Source organism: Electrona antarctica (assembly GCF_951216825.1).
Source record: "Electrona antarctica genome assembly, chromosome: 16".
Classification (NCBI taxonomy): domain Eukaryota; kingdom Metazoa; phylum Chordata; class Actinopteri; order Myctophiformes; family Myctophidae; genus Electrona; species Electrona antarctica.
This window is the reverse complement of record NC_136797.1, coordinates 38,976,937-38,998,260: the sequence shown is the minus strand read 5'-3', so window position 1 is coordinate 38,998,260 and position 21,324 is coordinate 38,976,937. Positions and strand designations below refer to the sequence as shown.

Genomic DNA, 21,324 nt, shown 5'->3' with positions numbered 1-21,324 from the left:
CATGATTAATTATCAGTGACTAACTTTAATCAATTTTATTTTATTTTATTCATCACAGAAACAATACAATTATATGTAGTCAAAATATATATAATTTTGTCTAAATCAACTGTAGATTTATTAGTCGACTAAAACTAGACAAACTGTTTAAGATGACTAAACCACTAGGCTACATGCAATGTTATTTAAAAGAGTAAATCCAATGAATTTGAATAAATAAATGCATGAATAAATCTAATAAATGGGCGGACATCCATGTTGCATGTTTACATTTATTTAATTATGTTAATTATTCATTTATGAAAAAATAATTATGTTTCAGCCCAACAGCAATAATATATTGTAAGTCAGTGGTTCTCAACGGCATTTGCAGCCCACAAGTGGTCACATGCATTATTGATTGTGTTTTGGCTTAGATCAATATCCTTTAAGTTCCTACTTATCATTAAAAGTTATTTCATCCAGATTTGAAACCAGATACACAATTACTTGTTTTCTTGGTTTTTACTTTACTTTTATTTTCCTTTTTCTATTGTTTAATATCAATGCATGACACAGCAATTACAGCTCTCCTTGAAAACGTGGTAATTGTGGCATCTCTGCTGGTAGGTGATTCCATTGTAGCAGTTGTAGTAGGAGTGCTGGTCATTGACGTTGCTATAGAGGCCATTGGGCCTCCCTCCGCAGAAGCCGGTACGAGGCCAGTCGCAGCATTTACAGCTGTCGCTGTACACAAGTCCAGCGGGGCATGCCTGGAGGTAGGTGAACCCGTTGTGGCAGTTATGGAAGGAGTTGGCGTCTATGGCGTTCGCGTAGAGGCCATTAGCCTTCCCTCTGCAGAAGCCAAGGCCAGTTGACACAGTGGTGGTAGCGGCGGCAGTATCGGTGGTGATGATGGCAGCCGGGTTAGGGATCTGAGTCCTGATTACTGGGGGAATGATGGTTGTGGTGGCGGCGGCAGTGGCAGTATCAGGGGTTGATGATGGCAGCTGGTTTAGGGATCTGAGTCCTGATTACTGGGGGAATGATGGTTGTGGTGGCGGCGGCAGTGGCAGTATCAGGGGTTGATGATGGCAGCTGGTTTAGGGATCTGAGTCCTGATTACTGGGGGAATGATGGTTGTGGTGGCGGCGGCAGTGATGGCAGTGGCAGTATTAGTGGTGATGATGGCAGCTGGTTTAGGGATCTGAGTCCTGATTACTGGGGGAACGATGGTTGTGGTGGCGGCGGCAGTGATGGCAGTGGCAGTATTAGTGGTGATGATGGCAGCTGGTTTAGGGATCTGAGTCCTGATTACTGGGGGAATGATGGTTGTGGTGGCGGCGGCAGTGATGGCAGTGGCAGTATCAGTGGTGATGATGGCATCCGGGTTAGGGATCTGAGTCCTGATTACTGGGGGAACGATGGTTGTGGTGGCGGCGGCAGTGATGGCAGTGGCAGTATTAGTGGTGATGATGGCAGCTGGTTTAGGGATCTGAGTCCTGATTACTGGGGGAACGATGGTTGTGGTGGCGGTGGCAGTGATGGCAGTGGCAGTATTAGTGGTGATGATGGCAGCTGGTTTAGGGATCTGAGTCCTGATTACTGGGGGAACGATGGTTGTGGTGGCGGCGGCAGTGATGGCAGTGGCAGTATTAGTGGTGATGATGGCAGCTGGTTTAGGGATCTGAGTCCTGATTACTGGGGGAATGATGGTTGTGGTGGCGGCGGCAGTGATGGCAGTGGCAGTATCAGTGGTGATGATGGCAGCTGGTTTAGGGATCTGAGTCCAGATTACTGGGGGAACGATGGTTGTCGGAGTGGGAGTGGAATCTGACAGATGGGGATGATATGAAAGTTACATAAAATAAGTGTGATTAACGATAGTATTGCCATAATAAAATGTGCTTAAGGCATAAAATGACACTTTTTTTTAACCCCCAGCATCCCTTTTCTGTGGGAAACATTTGCCGAAAGTAGCTGATCTACAAGCTCACTGTAGATGTGCTATTTTCTTGGATCAATAACAGACTGCTGTCTAATCAAAGGCTCAGAGCACCTGCTGCACTGTTTGATTTTTGCCGTACCCAACATGGCAGCCACAAACACGTTTTTGAACATTTGAAGCGAGAAATACACAATGCAATAACTGAAAATGTCTACTATTTTGATCAACCTTTCCTGGTTTTCCGAGGCGACACGTTGCACTGGACACACCGTGACCTGGCATATATTTATGGAATACTAACGTATACGCAATGACACCTTCATTGTTACTTTGGGTCTATGTATTAATTTCTTTATTACTTTTATTACCTGCTTATTATTGTGTAATAAGAAGAATATTAGGATCCCCTATTTGGATATTAGGATCCCCTTCGGGGTCTTATCAATTATCTCTTGCATGTTTCAACATAAAATATGGAGATTACAAGATTTTCCACCCGAGAGTGACGATATGAACGCAGGTTTTGTTTACCTGAATCCAGTAGAGCTCTCAGGTGGCTGATGAGGGGGTATCTGCCCTGGCCACACATTTCTCCAGTAAAGTCATCCAGGTCGATGGCCCACACCAAGGCTCCTCCAAAACCGCTCGCCTTCAAGTTCTTCACCTGTGGAGATTGTAATTTATTTATCGTGAAATTCTCCTGTCATACATTATTTATTTGTTGAGCTGCTATACAAATTCAGTACCGCTTGCCTTAAACCCCTCACTGATTCACTCTACACAAATCAAGTCGCCAAAATAGCAGATCTACGAGCTCACAACACGCTGTGAGCTTGTAGATCTGCTTTTTTTGACGAATGTTCCCCCCAGAATAAGGATGCTGGGGATTAAAGAGTTTAACAAAAGTCCCATTTTAAGTTTTAAGCATATTGTGATTATTGCAATACATATGTTTTTGGACACAATAATCGTGACAGAACTTGTGGAAGAACAAATGATAAGACAATAACAGTCTTCCACATGGTGAGTGGTTATTGACTGATATCTTTAGTTTTTTAAACATTGGATCGTAAAGCTGCTGTATATTACCTTGTGTGCAAAACTATCAATGTTATCAAATCCCAGCCATTCTTTGCCTTTGGTGGCATAAGGCACCATTTGCTCATCAATCCAGTGGACAGAGGCCCCGCGGAGGAAGCTACAGACCTGTTGGAAGGACAACAATGTATGCATCTTAAAATCAAAAAGACTTGACATTATTATCCATATACCGGTATGATGCTATTGCAAGAGCGATACAAGATAGCGTGTCCCCCCCCCCCCCCCCCCCCTATAAAACATCATACTTACTCGTTCAACAGTATTGTGCAAAGGTAGTGAGAATAGCAGATCTACAAGCCCACATCATTTGTGGGTTTTATATAGAGCTTGTGGCTAAATAACTACAATGATCCATTGGAACATTTTTTTCCCCCATTTCATAAAAAGTAATACATGTGGACATACAAGGTTTTCCACCCAACCGCAACATAGTATAAGCTTCAATGGTCACTCACCTCAAAGTAAGCCAGGAATCCTGCCTCTCTTGTATAGAGTCCAGCAGAGCCAGCACTGCTGGTCGGAGAGCCGACGGCACCATCTGCTGACCACGTGCGGAACGTGCGTCCGTATGTAGCGAAACCAAGCAGGAGTTTTTCAGCAGGTGCTCCTTGATCTCTCCAGTAATTCATGGCAAAGTCCTGGTTGCAAAAATACACACTCAATCAGTTGCCACGTGCATCTGTGATTCTCAACCTTCTTAATGTCAAGGTACCCCCAGTTTGATATAACGTTTTTCAGACCCACAAAGGAGTAACTAAGTAACTCCTTAGCTATTTTTGACGGATGCTAGGTTTCAAGTGAAAATAAAAACACGTTCCTATAGCACACCAAGATTTGCCGCCCTCCTCTAGTAACTCTGAGGACCCCTGCTAGTCTGCTAGACCCCTTGTTGAAGACCATGCATTGAGTACCATGGAGTACTCCCATTTGATAGCCTACTTTACTTTTATACACTCTTAAAATGTGATGGTTTCCTGATGTTTGATGGACATTTATATTATTTAGCCATTTTATCAGGTGAGAAAAGCATTTGTATACACGCTCAGTTATGGGGGTCCTTGAAATAGGCTCTATGCCTCTTCCTTACTTCTTTCACAGCTTTTACCAGTGATACTAATTGAGGCTCTGTTCCATTCTAGTCAAACAGAGTCAGAGTGCATGTTGGCTCACTGGAAACACTCTGCTACACCAGTGGGTCTCAAAGTGTGGTCCAGGGACCCTCATGGTTCCTTGACGGGGTTCCAAATGGACCATTGTGTGCATATGGAATCAAATTAATTTGGTTCTATTTGTACACTCAGAGTTACACACCTGTAAAGTGCCGGCCCTGAGCAATTTGGTGCCCTAGGCAGGATTTTTCGTGATGCCCCCTTGAAAAATGACCATGGCCCCCTTGTGTTCTAAAGCACTGTGTGTTTTTTTTTGCTTGGTGGATGCCCCCCCTCCCCTCATGATGCCCCAGGCAACTGCCTGTTCCGCCTGATGGGAGGGCCGGCCCTGCAAGGGTCCATTTGTTTCCATTTGTACACTCTCAGAGTTATGGGGGTACTTTTGATTGATTGATTGATTGAAATATTTATTAACAGTTTGCAGAATTACAGTACATTTCAAGCACAAACTCAATACAAAGGCTGTTAACTGTGAGTGGACGACCCAATTAAGCATTACACTTGAAATTTAAACAGTTTGAGGACCTTTTATAGCTACACAAAAAAAACAGAGTCTTAATTAGTCTCGTGGCAAAACCTGTTAACACATTGAGAGCCCACGCAATACTGCCCAAAATCACTTTCACCTAGAAAATCCATTCACATTTTTTATAATTCAGCTGACTGTGGAGACACATGCTGGAATTTTTTACTTTGAAATGTTTTATAGTTTCTGAGTTATTTAATTTAAACGCCAAATGCATTCTCAATGGCGAAAACACAAACTTTGGCACCACGTGTTTAAAAAAAAAAAAAAAAGGTGTTTTGATTTTTCTGATGTTTTTTAATAAAAAAAATATAAAAAATATATATATATATATATATTTTTTTGAAAGACGTCCACAGACGTCTTGGGCTATGCACGTGCGGTAATACCCAGGACGTCCACAGACGTTTTGGGCACAAAATGTGTTAAGGAAGTAAATAATAGCATACTGGTAATAAAGTGTGTATGTGAGTTGTGAGATTTCTACTCACCACATTATTAGTATCTTGTGAAGTGAGAGGGGTGTGGTGGCCGGTGGTTTTCTTCTCCCATGCTCCGTGGAAGTCATACGTCATGACATTAATAAAGTCCAGGGACCTGTTATTATGCACATACACACAGTTCTGGATGTCAAGTACAATGTTGCATCGTCGGAATGAGAGGCCTGTTAGACAATGCGGCAGAACTTTATAAGGCTATGATTATAATCTGCTCACAAGTAGGTCGGAGAGGTTTATTGTTGGTATCAGCCGGGTTCCGGGAGTCTATTCCAGTTTTGCAGTGCGCTAGCTAGACACCTGGGAGATGGATTGCTGAGGTGGAGCACCCGCAACACCAACCATCAGCTCCCAGTACTTACTGGAGTTACCGCAAAACTTGCAACACTCAAGCCGTGCTAATACGCTGAGTTGGCAGTGCCTGGGATCGAACCCATGACCTTGTGGTCAAGAGGTGGGTACTGAGCTACCCGGACACTGTAAAGTTATGCTTATAACCACTCTTAAATACTAATTATGCTGTATAACATGAATAATAACACATAACACCTTTTCTTATAAGCAGAGTATATTGCATTGAGTAAGTTTATAATGCATTATGTCCTGTGGATACACAGTAAGTCTTAGTGAAAAGGCCTTGAACTCACCTAGCGATCTGAGCGACCTCATAACCATTGTCAATGTTTTCCTTCCCAGCAGCCACTGCAGCTGTGAGCAGCAGTCTGGGTCTTCTGTTCAGATGTCCTTCCTGCTCGAAGGCAGAGCGTAACTCCTACATCCAAACACATGAATAATATGGGTCATAATGATAGCAGTGAGTGAATAGAATATAGTGCAGTGGTTCTCAAAACTCTTTGATTTCAGGGAGCCAGTGTTAACTTTGTCGACTAAAACTGTGAAGACAAATGAGTACCACAGACGAAAAACAGTCTAAGTCCAAATTTCATTCTGACCCCTCTACGAAAAGGCCTCGTTGTCCTGACCCCTTATCCATCATTTATACATTATGGATAAATAGTGTGGACTGTTTTTCGTCTGTGGCATTCGTCAACTATACCTTTTTTCACTGGTGAAAATGATATAATTACTAACTAAGCTATGATGACTAGAACTATGACAAATGACAGAAAATATACTGGCAATTCCGTCAAAAAAAATGAAAACTATGGTCGACCTAAAGGGAGTGGAGAAGTAGGTTAGTGGAGAAGATGTCCAGTAGACCAATTGCGGTTGTCGTGGCTCGAAAATAGCAGATCTACAGGCATGTTGTGAGATTATGATTTTAAAAAGAATATGCGTATTTTCCCCTAAAAGATTAAAATAGCACATTAAATGTAAAAAAAGAAAAAAGAAAAACCATACATGAATAAGTAGTGGAAATAGCAGATCTACAATCTCACAATGTGTCACATTGAGTCATATGAGTTTGTAGATCTGCTATTTTGGGTCCAGAGTAAACGTCTAATTACTCGTTTTGGGTCTTGAGCTAAGAACCAGGGACACGCAAGTCACACATTGCTGTCTATAGGTGCTCGGACGGACGGACAGACCCAGCCAGGGGCACACATTGTTGTCTATAGGAGTGGCTGCATGTCTAGCACCACTCAAAACGTTTGGGAATCACAATCAGACAGTTTGATTTACCTGACAGAGCAGTGTGAACCTGTGTTTGTCCTCTGGGGGGCTCCCTCGCGCTCCTGGATACTCCCAGTCCAGGTCCAGTCCGTCAAAACCATGCTGTCTCAACCAGTTGATGGCTGACATGATGAAGGTCTGGCGGCTGGCGGCCGATGACACCATTCTGCTGAATCTAAACGACACGGACACCTCAACTGTTTATGGTTTTATTGATTGACTGCCAGCTAGACAAAAGGTGTTAGTTACTGTTTATCCAACAATAGACTCATGATAAGTCTTGAGTCGACTCATGACTAGTAAACACTGCTTTTGAACTCACTGTGTAGATCCGAAGTTCCAACCGCCAACAGACAGCAGAGTTTTCAGTCCAGGGTTGCTGCAAAGTAGAAAAGATTATGAATGACAGAATTATGTCTGTACTTGTGCTGCTGCTGACTTAATTACTTAGCCTATAGCTGTAGGCTACAGCTAGCTAGTAAGATAAATATAAGCAATACAATAAAATATGACAATACCAAGTATTGTCATATTTTATTTTATTGCTTAATATTAACTGAAAATGTGAAAATTGTTCATGTATTTTTATATTTTTGGGTAACAAACTGTATTTTGTATTTGTACTGTGCTTTGTGGTCTGTTGTAGAGACCCTACTCACAGAGACATTACATTCACCTGTGTGGTTTGGGCATCTTGTCAGAGGTAGGCTACAGAGAAGAAAGGAGCTCTTCAACATGTCAGAGACATAAGGCGCACACGGTATGTCACCTCACCTGTTCGCATTATAGCAACAATAATCCTCAACCTTTTTCATTGCAAGGTTGCAAAGTTTGATTTAGGCCACGGACCCCCACTCAATTAGCACTTTTATTAATGAGACCGCAATTTACAGTGTAAAGGCCTCTACAAAACTTTAAACTGATTAGGATTTCAGGATTCAAATTCAAAAATAGCAAAAAATAGACACTATAAGCTCCACAAAATCCACACTTCGAGCTTGTAGATGTGCTACTTTTGATGCTTTTGTGTTACACTGTATAAATAGGCCTATGGTATGTATTTAATAAATGTACATAAAAATGATATGGAGTCTTATAAGATATAAGAAGCTTCTGCTGCCTGACAGCCACGATATAAACCTGGGAAATGAAAAGGACACAACTCACCTATGCTTGAGTCCATTGAAGTCCTTGTAGAGAGCCTGGTCGTTCCATTCATAGCTGTCCAACTGGTTGTGTTGGTTGACGACAGAGAAAGCGTAGATCAGATGGGTGCACAGGTTGGGGTCAATGTTAGCAGGCAGGAATTTAGCAGAACCCGGTCTGTACTGGGCCCAGTTGCTGAAGTAGCACAGCAGTGGTTTGGAGGAAGACACTGTAGGAAGGAAGGAAGGAAGGAAGAAAGGAAGGAAGGAATGGATTAATGAATGAATGATTGCATGAATTAATCCATGAATGAATCAATGCATGAATGAATGCGTGAATGAATCAATGAATGAATAAATGAATGCATGAATGAAATGAAATTGGAAGTGATGAAACACAGAAGTGAGAAATTGGAACTCGATTGGGAGTTGGAAACTTGGAACACTATCAAATTGAAGTTGATAAATGTGTGCTCTCTCTCTCTCTCTCTCTCGCTCTCTCGCTCTCTCCCTGATTGGATGAAACTTGACAAACCACCTGACAATGTATTTACTGTTTATTAAAAAGCTGGAGAGTCCTTAACGCTATGACCAGAGCTAGGGAGACCCCTGTTACTGAACAAGAAGAACTTTAACCTTTTAACCCCCCCCCCCCCCAAAAAAAGAAATAATCTTACACCATTTTTTGTGATTTAAACAGAATGCATAAATATTAGATACATACCCTCTTGTAGACTTAGTAAAAGGGTTAGACCTGGAAACAGAAAATACATTTGAGTATCTGCACTGCATGCATTACCACATTATACTTTTAAAGGAACATTCATAATCTTCAACAATGATTACCAGCCACGATGGTTAGTGCAGCCATGGTGTATTACTGCAGGACTATCCTATCCTTTGTAGTTGCCTGAAATGATGACACAAGTGTTTATTATTCATAGAGGTTTCATTAAAGCAGTGGTTCATATTTGATGACCAGCAGTGGTTCCCATTGGAGACACAAAGGGTGTGTTCGGAAATAGCGCACTGAGCGCACTGTGCAATGCAAACTAATAGGCGAGTGCGCTCCCGCTGCGCATTTCCGAACGCACCCAAAGAGTCTCCTTTGTTTCTCCATAGGGAACCACAACTGGGCATCAAATTATTGGTTTAGCAATGCGCAAAAACAAAATAATATCCATGAATTTGATACAGCGTCACACAAAAGTATCAAAGATATCCGATCTACAAGCTTGAAACGCAACACAAAGTGGCACATTTTTGCTTTTTTTTATCCTGAAAAGTAACAGTTTTGGACATATGAGGTTTCCATCCGACAGACACGATTTATAACTAAAATCTAAAATGACACAATGCTTTTCCCGCTTTTTAATGGGTTAAATAAAAGGAGCCACGACTTACCTGTTTCTTAGTGAGGGACTGAGAGACTGGTGTGAGACAACTGGGATCATGGTGGTTTATACTGGAGAAGGCTGGAATTCCAGCTACAGGAGGTCCATCAATCCAGGACCAGACAACACATCACAGCGTTTGTGTTAGGGGTGTGTGTGTGTGTGTGTGTGTGTGTGTGTGTGTGTGTGTGTGTGTGTGTGTGTGTGTGTGTGTGTGTGTGTGCGTGTGCGTGTGTGTGTGTGTGTGTGTGACTGTGTGTGTTTGGTATTAGGTAGCGGACAGTGAGGAGTGGCCCATCCAAAGATACAGAACAGCTTTGTAATCTCATGTGTCATCATCAGGTGTTTGGTTATGTAAACTATGCCTCTGTCTTGTACAGTGACCCCCAACATTTTGTTGTTGCACACATTTTAACAGTTAGGGTTACATCCACAAAATCATGGCACAACATGTCTTCATGATACAATATGCATGTCATGTCACTCAGTTACTCTATGGGTATAAGTAACAGCGCCCCCGCCATATGTGGCGGCTGCCAATTATTGCAGAGATGCCACAACACAATACTTTACCAGCCTTTTTGCCTCCTTTAGGCATCCCAAGTTACACGCACGCACACAATAGCAGACAAGCTTGTGGCTCGGCTGTTTTCATGTGACCCATTTTCAACGAATGTTCACATATTAAGGCATGCATACATGTAAGTGCCACATGGCAGGTTTCATGTGGCACTTACAATCGGATGTTACATGATTTTAACTCCCAACACTGTTTCCAAACATAATTTGTAAGTGAACTAGTGATCCCTCCCACTGTGTTACTGATAGACAGACCCTCTCAGTTTCTGCTGAAAACTCATTGAAACTTTTTATTTTTTAATATACTTTTTTCATTTATGTTTAATAATTTTTTGGGAAAATGAAAAGCACCAGGGAAAGAATAAGGCTCCATAAAGAAAATCTAAAATAATTATTAAAAATAAATGAAAAAAGTAATAAAAGAAACACGGGCACCTCACATATTGGGAGGGCAGTATCACTCACCCTAAAAAGGACCAGTGTTGAATCTATCATGGTTAAAATGGAGTTTGAAGTTACAATGGGTTTGTATAAGAAGGGAGCTGGGCAGCTAATATGAATATGAAATATCTAAATACTGAATCAAGAACCTTAAAAACTGTCTGGGTGTTCACGTAGGCCTGAGTAGACGATAAAATTACCAATGGTTTTTTGAAAGTCCCTTTAACTTAACTGTAATTATTTAAGTAAATCGGACACACTTAAACCCTATACACGTTTTATTGTTATTTTACATTACACTTGAATCCTAGCATCACTATTCTGGGGGGAATATTTGCCATAAATATTTGCCATTTTTTCGTCGCAGGCTATTTGCATCAGTGGCCTGATGAACTAGATTGTTTTTGTCTAGGTACACAGTAAGCTGTTTCTTTTGTCCATTTAGCTGTATGATGTGTGGATAAAGTAGAATTAAGGTTTGTGTTGTGACTGTGTGTTGTAAGCTCTTGGGACAATGACAGTTTGTGGTTTGGTGTTGTCTGCATTGCGGAGAGCCAAGGGCAGCACTCTCAATCTGAGAATCCCATCTGCAAATAAAGGAAAAACACTGCCTTCTTAATGCGTACACAGACTAACAGATTGACATGTTATAGTCAACATCGGTGGTTCCCAAACCGGGTGTCGGGACCCCAGATGATTAGCTCAGTGCTATTCCAATGTATGTTTGTGCAAGATGTTTCTGAAATCAAAGTCCATTTTTGTTGAGAACCTGTGCTTTTATACATCCGTGTCAAAAACCTGTTGGTAAGGTTATTATCTGCTTGTACGTTGATAATGCTATCAGAGCTACACACACCCTTCGAGCCTAATGGAACTGACTGATTGGAATACTTCTAATAAGATGTGTGGGTGGAAGCTGAATAAATCTAGATGATCTAAATTTAGATGATCATTGCAAGAAAATTTAGATAGTGGTGAAAAAGATTAAAGTTTTCAACTGTATCATTCCAAATTATATCAATATAACGTTGGTTGGAGAGTATAGGCCTCAGCATTGAGCACAAAGGACATTTCGAACAAACCCATGTAGAGCTTGTATAGTTGATAACTCTACAGTGACTTCACCCCCGCTCTTTCTCCCGCTCTTCACCACCCCGTGGCTACCGTCGGACTGCCATATATGGAAGAATTCAAAATGTACTTGAGTGAAAGTACAAAGGTTAAGTTACAAAGATGGTAAGATGGAGATGAAGTGGTAAATTAATATATAAATATTGTTATGGGTAGGTGGCGTAGGGTTTTACATCTGCTATAACAGCGCTATCCCCTAAGCAAACTATGCAGAAGTTGATTTAAAGTTAATTTTGATTAATCATATTCTAAATAAATAAATGGACCATGCACCAATAGATTACCAACAACCAATTTTATTCACATTCAAACCTTAGTGCACTTTCATTCTTTGGGTATCCTACTCATAAATTAATAATGAATCATCTTCTTGCCTAATTTTAGATAGATTATTTGTTTATGTCATGCACCAGAGGTGCCCAGCCCACATGGCCTATATAATCATTATCAATCATTATTAATGATTGATAATGATTAGGCAAGGCAAGGTTAGTTTATGTAGCACATTTCAACAAACATAGGATTCTACAAATGCCTTATGAATCAATACTTCACACTTCAAAGGTCTTTCGAAACATGTTCAAAAATAGCAGATGTACAAGCTAGCAGCGTGGCATGAAGTGACGTGCTGTGAGCTTGCAGAACTGCTATTTTTTTGAATAGCCAACACTAAAATCTAAAATGTCACAGATGCTTTTCCGGTTTTGACACAGCATAATGGGGGTGATAGAGATAAAACAAAGGTTTAACATAAAACATTCTTATAAAACATTTTGTGATGGATATATATTTTTTGTGATATATAATTTATTTCATAGTATCCATTACATGTAAACCATAAAAAGTTAACTTGACCGGAGTTGGCTCTGTATTTGGATCATAGGCTACATGCCACAAATATCTTTGCCGAAAATAGCTGATCTACAAGCTCACAATGTGTTGTAGAATGTGCTAAAGCTCACAATGTGTTGTAGAATGTGCTTGTAGATCAGCTATTATTGGTGAATGTTCGCCCCCAGAATAGGGATGCTACGGTTTCTCATTAACACAAGTGTCTCTTTGTGGAAATACCCCCAAAAGTCATGTATCCACCTGGAAGAGATAAAACAATACTTTATTAGATGAATACATTTGTGTGTGTGTGTGTGTGTGTGTGTGTGTGTGTGTGTGTGTGTGTGTGTGTGTGTGTGTGTGTGTGTGTGTGTGTGTGTGTGTGTGTGTGTGTGTGTGTGTGTGTTGTGGTGGATTATTAATAACTCACATCAGAGTCTCTAGGAAATAATCGAGGTTGAGAGTGGACTGAAACAATGTCACTTTTATTACAAGGAGTGGTCTGTACCAGCCCAGGGAAACTGCACGGATGCAAGCCTCCAGAGCTGTTCACATGCGTCTCTCTTATACACAATGACGGAACAAGAATATAAGGTGTGTTCAAGTGGACATGGTCAAACAAGGTCCTATATGGTCTAGTAATAGGTCATCTGACAGACGCAAACAGGTGGTCTGTGATGACTCATGTTAATGCAGTGACAGTTAGTATTGTCATCTTCTACTGGCTGCCCCCCCTACAGTAGATCTTCGCCTGCTCACATGTCTCTATCGAGAAGAACACAGCCTCCCTCCCCTTCCTTCCCTCCTAGTTGTGTCTTTTTTTTTTCTTTTTTTTTTTTTGTAATGTGACTGTCGATTTGTGTCAAACTCTTTTTTTTAATTTAATTTTGTCTTCGTTGTTTGTTCTGTATTGTTGTTACTGGTATTGTGGGTGTTGTGTTTGTGTCTGAAAAAGAAAATCCAATAAAATACTAATCACAAAAAAAGTATTGTCATCTTCAAAATCCCATTACATTCGCCAGTTCTTCTTTTTATAAATGAATTGGTGTGGTCAAGTGGACATGGTCAAACAAGGTCCTATATGGTCTAGTAATAGGTCATCTGACAGACGCAAACAGGTGGTCTGTGATGACTCATGTTAATGCAGTGACAGTTAGTATTGTCATCTTCAAAATCCCATTACAGTGTGTGTGTGTGTGTGTGTGTGTGTGTGTTAGATTGAATGTGTGCCCACTTTAAGCACACTTTTATCCACTTATACCCTACAAGTATATCGTTGCACATTCTAACTTTTTGTGTTTTTTTTCTTAAATTAACGCCCTACTTGATCACACTACAGTGTCACATGAAAGCGTAAAACATAGCAGAATCCATAAGCTTTGAGTTTGTAGATCCGCTATTTTTGAATTTGAATCCTGAAAAGTCACCGTTTTGGTCTTGGACATACGAGGTTCCGACCCGACAGAGACGACCGTGTTGACCGGGGTACACCAGGGGTCTACACTCGGTCCCTTTGATTGGTTTTCCCCCTACACCAAATATCTTTGGTGAAAACAAACATTCGACAAGCTTGTAGACCTGCTATTTTCGCTAGAATGTTTCCATGTTTTCACCAAATGTTCAGCCATTGTGACATCATGGCCAGAATAGGGGATGCTCGCGAGGGGTTGATAAAGGTCCAGTACAGTTAAAGTCCAGTTCAAATACTGACCTGCACCCAGATCAGAAAATGCCCTGTTCCTTCCTGAGGTCGATGTCCCTCTTCAGCTGACATGTGGCACATATTGGACAGCAGCAATACGCTATCGCATCACTACACATGGAGCCCTGAGAACAAGAGACATGAATTATACCAAGTCACACATTATACTGTGTTAAACACACTTCAGTGCAAGTCAAGGACCCCCAAATTGATATGTATTTGGCAAGCGGACTCCCATTTGAAAAGGTTTTTTGTCACGGCCCCCAGAAGAGAAGATTTTTGTCTAAATCTAAATTGTTCAAAGTTTCCCAAACATTTTCGATATTTTTAAAAACATTTTCAAAAATAGCTGACAAGCTTGCAGCGTGGCACAAAGTGATGCGCTGTGCTTCTAGATCTGCTATTTTTGAATAGCTGACGTATAAATGGATAAAGTTAGTCACCGACCGGACCTACCAGGTCTCCTGGAAAGGTCTGTTATCATCCCCCCGAACCCTCCAAACTGGGGTCCCACAGGGATCTGTACTTGGTCCCCTCCTTTTCTCACTGTACACTAAATCCCTTGGCACTATCATCTCTGCCCACAATATATCCTATCACTGTTATGCCGATGACACACAACTGTTTCTATCCTTCCGCCCCTCTGCCACCCAGGTGGAAGAGCGCATCACTGCTTGCCTGGCTGACATCTCACAGTGGATGTCCTCCAACCACCTCAAGCTGAACCCAGACAAGACTGAGCCGCAGCTCGCTTGGTCTTCAACCAGCCAAAATTCTCACATGTCTCCCCCCTGCTCCGCTCCCTGCACTGGCTCCCGGTCGCTGCCCGCACAGAATACAAAACTCTGATGTTGGCATTTAAAGCAACCAAAGGTATGGCTCCCCCATATCTTGCCAGCATGATTGAACCCTACAAACCCTCCCGCGCACTCAGATCAGCCAACGCAGGGAAGCTGGAAGTACCCTCACTAAAAACGCCGGGACAACGCTCCACACGTCCCAAACTCTTCTCCCTTCTGGCCCCAAAACTGTGGAATGCACTTCCCGTTGCAATCAGAACTGCAGCATCACTCCCGATCTTCCGCCGTAGTCTGAAAACCCACCTTTTCAGACTCCATCATGGCCCATAGCACTTACCCTACCCCCCTTAGACAGCACTTCTTAGACTTATATAGCATTTGAAACAGACTTATAGCATGTCATGTAGACAGCACAATAAGTGCATTGTATGTAGTCATAGCACTTCATAGTATATATGTACAGCATAGTATAGCACATATGTGTAGTTTATATGTATAGTGTAATTATATAGATATGTTCTAGTTATAGTCTATATGTATAGTGTCATTATATAGATATGTTCTAGTCACGGTCTTAGCTTACGCATGTTTCGCGATAAATGCATTTTGTTACATATGTGATGTATTCCCATGCTTTTTGTTCTTGCCTATTGTAAGTCGCTCTGGATTAAGAGCGTCTGCTAAATGCCTAAATTGTAAATTGTAAATTGTAATGATTGTAATGCTATATTAACTACTTTTGCTGGGGATCCCCTGGGACCCCCACCCCAAGGACCCCAGGGGGTCCCCGGACCCCACTTTGAGAACCACTGTATATCGTTGCTGTCAGGCACCTTTTATTTCAATATTTCAACTTTTTGCTCACGATGATCTATTGAGAACGTACATTGATGTTGTATCTGGTCCGGTAGACGCTGCGTATTGGGAAGCTGTAGGCGAAGCAGCAGCACTCGCCCATGTCACTGCCGATGGAGCAGATCATGCAAGGTAGGCAGCACAGAGCCTTGAAACCTGAAATACAGTGGTGGGAAAAAGTACTCTTACTTAAGTAAAAGGGTCAATACTGCAATGTGCATTTCATTTTTTCTTTATTTCATTATGGTTTACAAATACATGATTACATTAATGTACCTTTTATTCCCTTCTTTTTTACTTTTGACATATTCCATTAAATGAAAATGAGCAGGGGGAAGATACATTGTATACCCCTATCTATCATGACATCAATTCATTGTTGCTCTGACCAATGCACATTGTAGATGTGCATCTGTTACAAGTAAAAGTCTGGAATTCAAAATCTACTTGAGTAAAAGTACAAAGGTATTCGCATGAAAATGTACTTAAAATATCAAAAGTAGGAAAAACTCATCATGCACAATGTCGCATTTCACAACTTTTCAAATGTAAAAACATTAATAAAATGATGTTGAAAATAGCAAATGGCCGAAATGTATATAGGGCCGAAGTGGTTCATGTATGTTTTGTAATACAACAAATGAATGTACAAAGTAACTAGTAAGTTTTCAAATTATTCAAAAGTGTGTGAAATTGGTTTTGTGCATAGTTCCATAGACAGCTTCATAGACTTGTTTGACAACACATCATCCGTGTTGTGTAAATTAATGTTGGATTCACAATGTGTATATTTTAAGACATTTAACCATTTAAACCCTCATTACTTATAATAAACATGACCTTTGGCTCTGTACTTGGTCTGCTCTTTTCCCATCTACACCAAACCAAAAAATATAGCAGATGGACGCGTTATGTGCGCTTGTAGATCGTAACTCTGAGGACCCCCAAAGGGTCCTGGACCTCCTGTTGAAGACCCATGCTGTACACTAAATATCCTTTCTGATATTTTTCTGTTCATTTAGTTAAATAAAGAGAGAGGGAAGCTCACAGGTTCCACAGTCACTGGTGATGTCACACAGGCCAGTCTGGAAGTCGTCAGAGGGAGCATAGGGGCCTGGTTGGCTTGTCACAGCCATGCTCTCTTCTTTCTACGAGAAAATACATTCTGTAACTTTAACTTTTGTCATTTTTCTTTCAACAAATACAAACACTTTATGTATGGGAGAAAGGGGAAAAACGTCGGCAGTACAATTTACAATTTAGGTATTTAATCCAGAGTGATTTACAGTAAGCAAGAACAACACATGGTAATACATCAAATACATAGAAATATAGCCATCAAGGGTAAGCATAAGCAAGCTAAGAACCTAACATTTAACTGTAGAATATCTGTACAGTGAAGCTATGAGTATAAAATGCAATGTCTACATAAAATGCTATCTTAATTACATAAGTTTAGGTTTTGCGTATACGTCTGTAAGGTCATCGAGGCTAGTGCAAGTCTTACAGGAAACACACTTAATGACACCTTAATGAGAAATTGCATTTACCTCCCTTTGTGGTCACCTGATAGATCTTTCTTTCTTTCTTTTACAAATATATTTATATATTTGCATAACTTTGAGAGTGTACACATGGAACCACATTTTTACACTGACCTGTACAGACCTGTAATCGTCCATTACGAACCCCTTTAAGGAACCCTCGAGTTTTGTGAAAAATACTGATGTCTCACAACCATGAAAGAAGTGTACAAATTACACCTTGTGAACAACAAAAAGTGTGAAAAGGCTGAAAAATAAGTTGTTTCTTTGGGTTATCCAGTCATTAGGAAGTAAATCTTACCAGATGGTTGGAGAGTTGAAGGTACTTTGAAGCTGTCTGGAACAGTAGTTGGAAAATGAAAGCAGTGCCAGTTCCTTATACTGTAAACCTTATTATATAGTACACGACACGTTATCAGGAGGAATAATGTTTTATTGCGTACAATAAAACTGTGGCAAAATTTGGATCAAGGACACTATCTACACTTTAATGTAGATAGGTGACTTAAGGGCAAGAACGGATTAAATGCCTTGAACTCTTACAAACGATAGTGACAACGGCGAATGTTCATATTATGTTAGTTACCAGGTAGACACAACAGTCATAGGCTACTTGCCTATAGTTAAATTATACAGTAAATATCAATGTCCAAAGTCCGGCCCGGACGCCAACGCCACGCCCATCGTGGCGCCAGGCCAGATGATATATGGCCCGCAGCTTCCTTCTTTAATATACGTATACTTTATGGCCTTGTCAGTTCCAGTATACAGTAGCCTACTGTAGTCATGTGCAATTCATATACCCTAGGCAGATATTTATAGGCTATTTTTCAGTAGAATTTGCAAGGATCCTTATTACTTTATTCAAAACACTCACAGGGGGGTCGATAGGGCAGAACACATAAAACATAAATACACAAAAGTAAACAAACTAAACATTAACAAAGCATAAACAAACAAGAGGAACATAAGAAGGCATCAGCCTTATCTCTGTGAGATTTGTGAAAATGAGATTTTCACTGGGACCGAGCAGAAATGTAACTTCCGTATGAGCGTGTTGGATTGAGTATACAGTTTACGTCACTGTCTAAAAATATCTCTGTCATCAGATCAGGTCATTTGTTATGAAATATTTGGTCTCCTTGCATTCTTTCAGTGACATTCCAGACAGGTAGAAATCAGGAAACATCAGAGTTATGTTCTTCTTAGCGTTATACTTGACATCAAAATCTATACCGTACTATGAGCATACTCTTAGTAACTGCTGGAAGTCATCTGCAAACACGAGGTGGTTAATGATACAGTCACCAATGATACACCCTGTTTTACAGGCATTCAATTGTACAGATAAATCATCCATAAAAACGTTGAAAAGGAAAGGAGATAAAATGCTGCCTCGCCGTACCGTACCGCATTGGTCACATGGAATGGAGTGGAAATTTAACCAGCATAGTCTGCTATTCATACCAATAAACCAGAATCCTTATTAAATATCTAGTGGCCCTGTGCAGACATAATTTGTTAAAGGACCACTTCACCACTTTTCAACTTCTCTTCCTATAATTGGTCCTCACTAATGTTCATGATAAAATACCACCATTTTTTCCTACTCAGTCTGTGTCTCATAGGAAGGCTGTGGGCAGTTCAGAAACCCGTCCACCAGTGACATCATCGATGGTGAATCCAAGCTAATAGAAACGGCAGGCTTTCTTTTCCTGAAAAGTTGCAATGCAAAAGTTGAAGCCATCGTTCTCACGATAATACAAATCTAAATATATTTTAAAACAAATCTTGTTTTAAAAAAATCTGCCTAATGATGATGTCACTGGTGGACGGGTGTCCGAACTGCCCAAAGCCCTCCTATGAGACACAGACTGAGTAGGAAAAAATGGTGGTGTTTTATCATGAACATTAGTGAGGACCAATTATATGAAGAGATGTTGAAAAGTGGTGAAGTGGTCCTTTAAAAACTTTACAATGACTGACTTTTGAACTGAGCTTTGGAAGCATCAATAAAACATGTGAATACAGTGGTGTTTTGACTTGCCGGTATTTGTCCAATATCTCCTTGAGCGCATGATACACATGTCAGTGCCATGTTTCTGTTTGAAACCAAACTGATTATCAGCGGTCATTAAATACTGCTCCAGCCTACTGAGGAGAGGACTCTTTCCAGTACTTTAGATGAGATGCTGGCTAGAGCTATCGGCCTGTAGTTCTCAGAGCTGTTCAGCTTACCGACCTTATCCTTAATGACAGGTACTAAAATACAATCTTCTTTACTTCTCACAATCAGAGTTATCTTCTTCTTAGCGTTGTACTACAAAATCGATACCGTATTGTGAGCATACTCTTAGTAACTGCTGGAGACCAACACTACATGGACATATAGGACCACCAAGTAATCTGCAAACATAAGGTGGTTAAAGATACAGTCACCAATGATACACCCTGTTTTATAGGCATTAGTTACACCTTATCCTTAATGACAGGCACTAAAATAACATAACATGGATTTTGGTAGTGAACCATATGAACTAAAAACCCAGTAAAACAAATGGCAAGTAAAATATGCAGTTTCCTGCTGCTGGCATATTTCCAGTATCAAAATCTACTGCTACTGCATCTCAAAGGTGGCGGTGGCTCAGGGGTAGAGTGGCTGGATGGTAACCGCAAGGTTGCCTGTTCGAACCCGGGCTCCCCCAGAGTTAGTGTCGAAGTGTCCTTGAGCAAGACACTGAACCCCAAATTGCTCCCGATGTGCTGGCTAGTGCCTTGCATGGTTTCTACCGCCATCGGTGTATGAATGTGTGTGTGAATGGGTGAATTGATGCACAATCTATGTAAAGCGCCTTGGATAAATGCGCTATATAAATGCACCATTTACCAAAGGCAAATACTTAAAAAAAAAAAAGAGTACTTCTTCCATCATTGGAAGTCGTACAGTGCAAATCAGCGATCATTGTGCAAAGTGTGCCTTGAAGGACAGGTGTTGTTGTTGCTACTATGCACTATGCACGTCCCAAACTCTTCTCCCTTCTGGCTCCAAAACTATGGAATGCACTTCCCATTACAATCAGAACTGCAGCCTCACTCCCAATCTTCCGCCGTAGTCTGAAAACCCACCTGTTCAGACTCCATCATGGCCCGTAGCACTTACCCTAGCCCCTTAGATAGCACTTTTGTAGACTTAGATAGCATTTTATACAGACTTATAGCATGTTATGTAGACAGCACTAGAATTGCATTGTATGTAGTCATAGCACTTTATAGTATATGTATAGTTATATGTATAGTTTCATTATATAGATCCCACTGTTACGTTCTTAGCTTATGTATGTTTCATGAATACTACTTTTTGTGATGTATTGCCATGCTTTTATATTGAAATTGTATTTCCTTTAGAGGATAGCCCCTTGAGAGGTATCATCTCGTTTTAGAGGGGGTCCTCGGGCACAACACAATGAATACAGTACATAGACAAAACAATACATTAAACATGTCGCCACAGAACAATACACTTACAACATCAACAAAACATAGATGCTCTCCAAACCACTCAAACACTACATCAAGACCAGAAGCAACTGCACTGAAACAACTAACAAAATACTAATAATAGTGATACTAATAATGAAAATAATAAAAATAAAGATAAAGTAAATAAAAATTAAAAATAAAATAAAAAGAATAACCAAGCATTAAAGTACACACCTCTCACAAGTACAAATGGGTTTCAGGTCTACAAGCAAAGAAGCCTTGAAAATGTTAAATGATGTAATTGATCTCAAAGATATTTTTTGTTCTTCTTTTTTTTAAAGATTTGTTTGAAAATAGCAGATCTACACGACACGTTGTGAGCTTGTGGGTCTGCTCTTTTCAAAATACTAGATGCTTAATAGGTTTATAAAGTGCTCATGTCTTCTAGGTGGCCAATTCCGCAAAAATGTCTTGTGCAAGGAAGTAAATAAATAATTTTCACATTGTGACAAAGTGGTATTGGGCTTAGACTTTGCTCAAATATAGCTGACTGAGCTCATTGTACTG

General features: G+C 40.5%; 2 protein-coding genes across 2 annotated transcripts; both read right to left on the bottom strand.

Moving 5' to 3' along the window:
• Nucleotides 1–542: 542 nt before the first annotated feature.
• Nucleotides 543–8,871, bottom strand: LOC306939455 (uncharacterized protein; the record flags this gene model as incomplete). Its single annotated transcript, XM_079524042.1, has 10 exons — nt 543–989; nt 1,106–1,812; nt 2,459–2,591; nt 3,484–3,666; nt 5,215–5,320; nt 5,868–5,992; nt 6,865–7,030; nt 7,178–7,234; nt 8,023–8,230; nt 8,847–8,871. The coding sequence occupies 10 exons, from the start codon at nt 8,869–8,871 to the stop codon at nt 543–545; spliced, it is 2,157 nt and encodes a 718-aa protein (XP_079380168.1).
• A 5,227-nt stretch (nt 8,872–14,098) lies between these two features.
• LOC306939454 (placenta-specific gene 8 protein-like) lies at nt 14,099–16,869 on the bottom strand (the record flags this gene model as incomplete). Its single annotated transcript, XM_079524041.1, has 3 exons — nt 14,099–14,203; nt 15,765–15,889; nt 16,782–16,869. 3 exons carry the CDS (start codon nt 16,867–16,869, stop codon nt 14,099–14,101), a joined length of 318 nt encoding a protein of 105 aa, XP_079380167.1.
• Nucleotides 16,870–21,324: the final 4,455 nt, after the last annotated feature.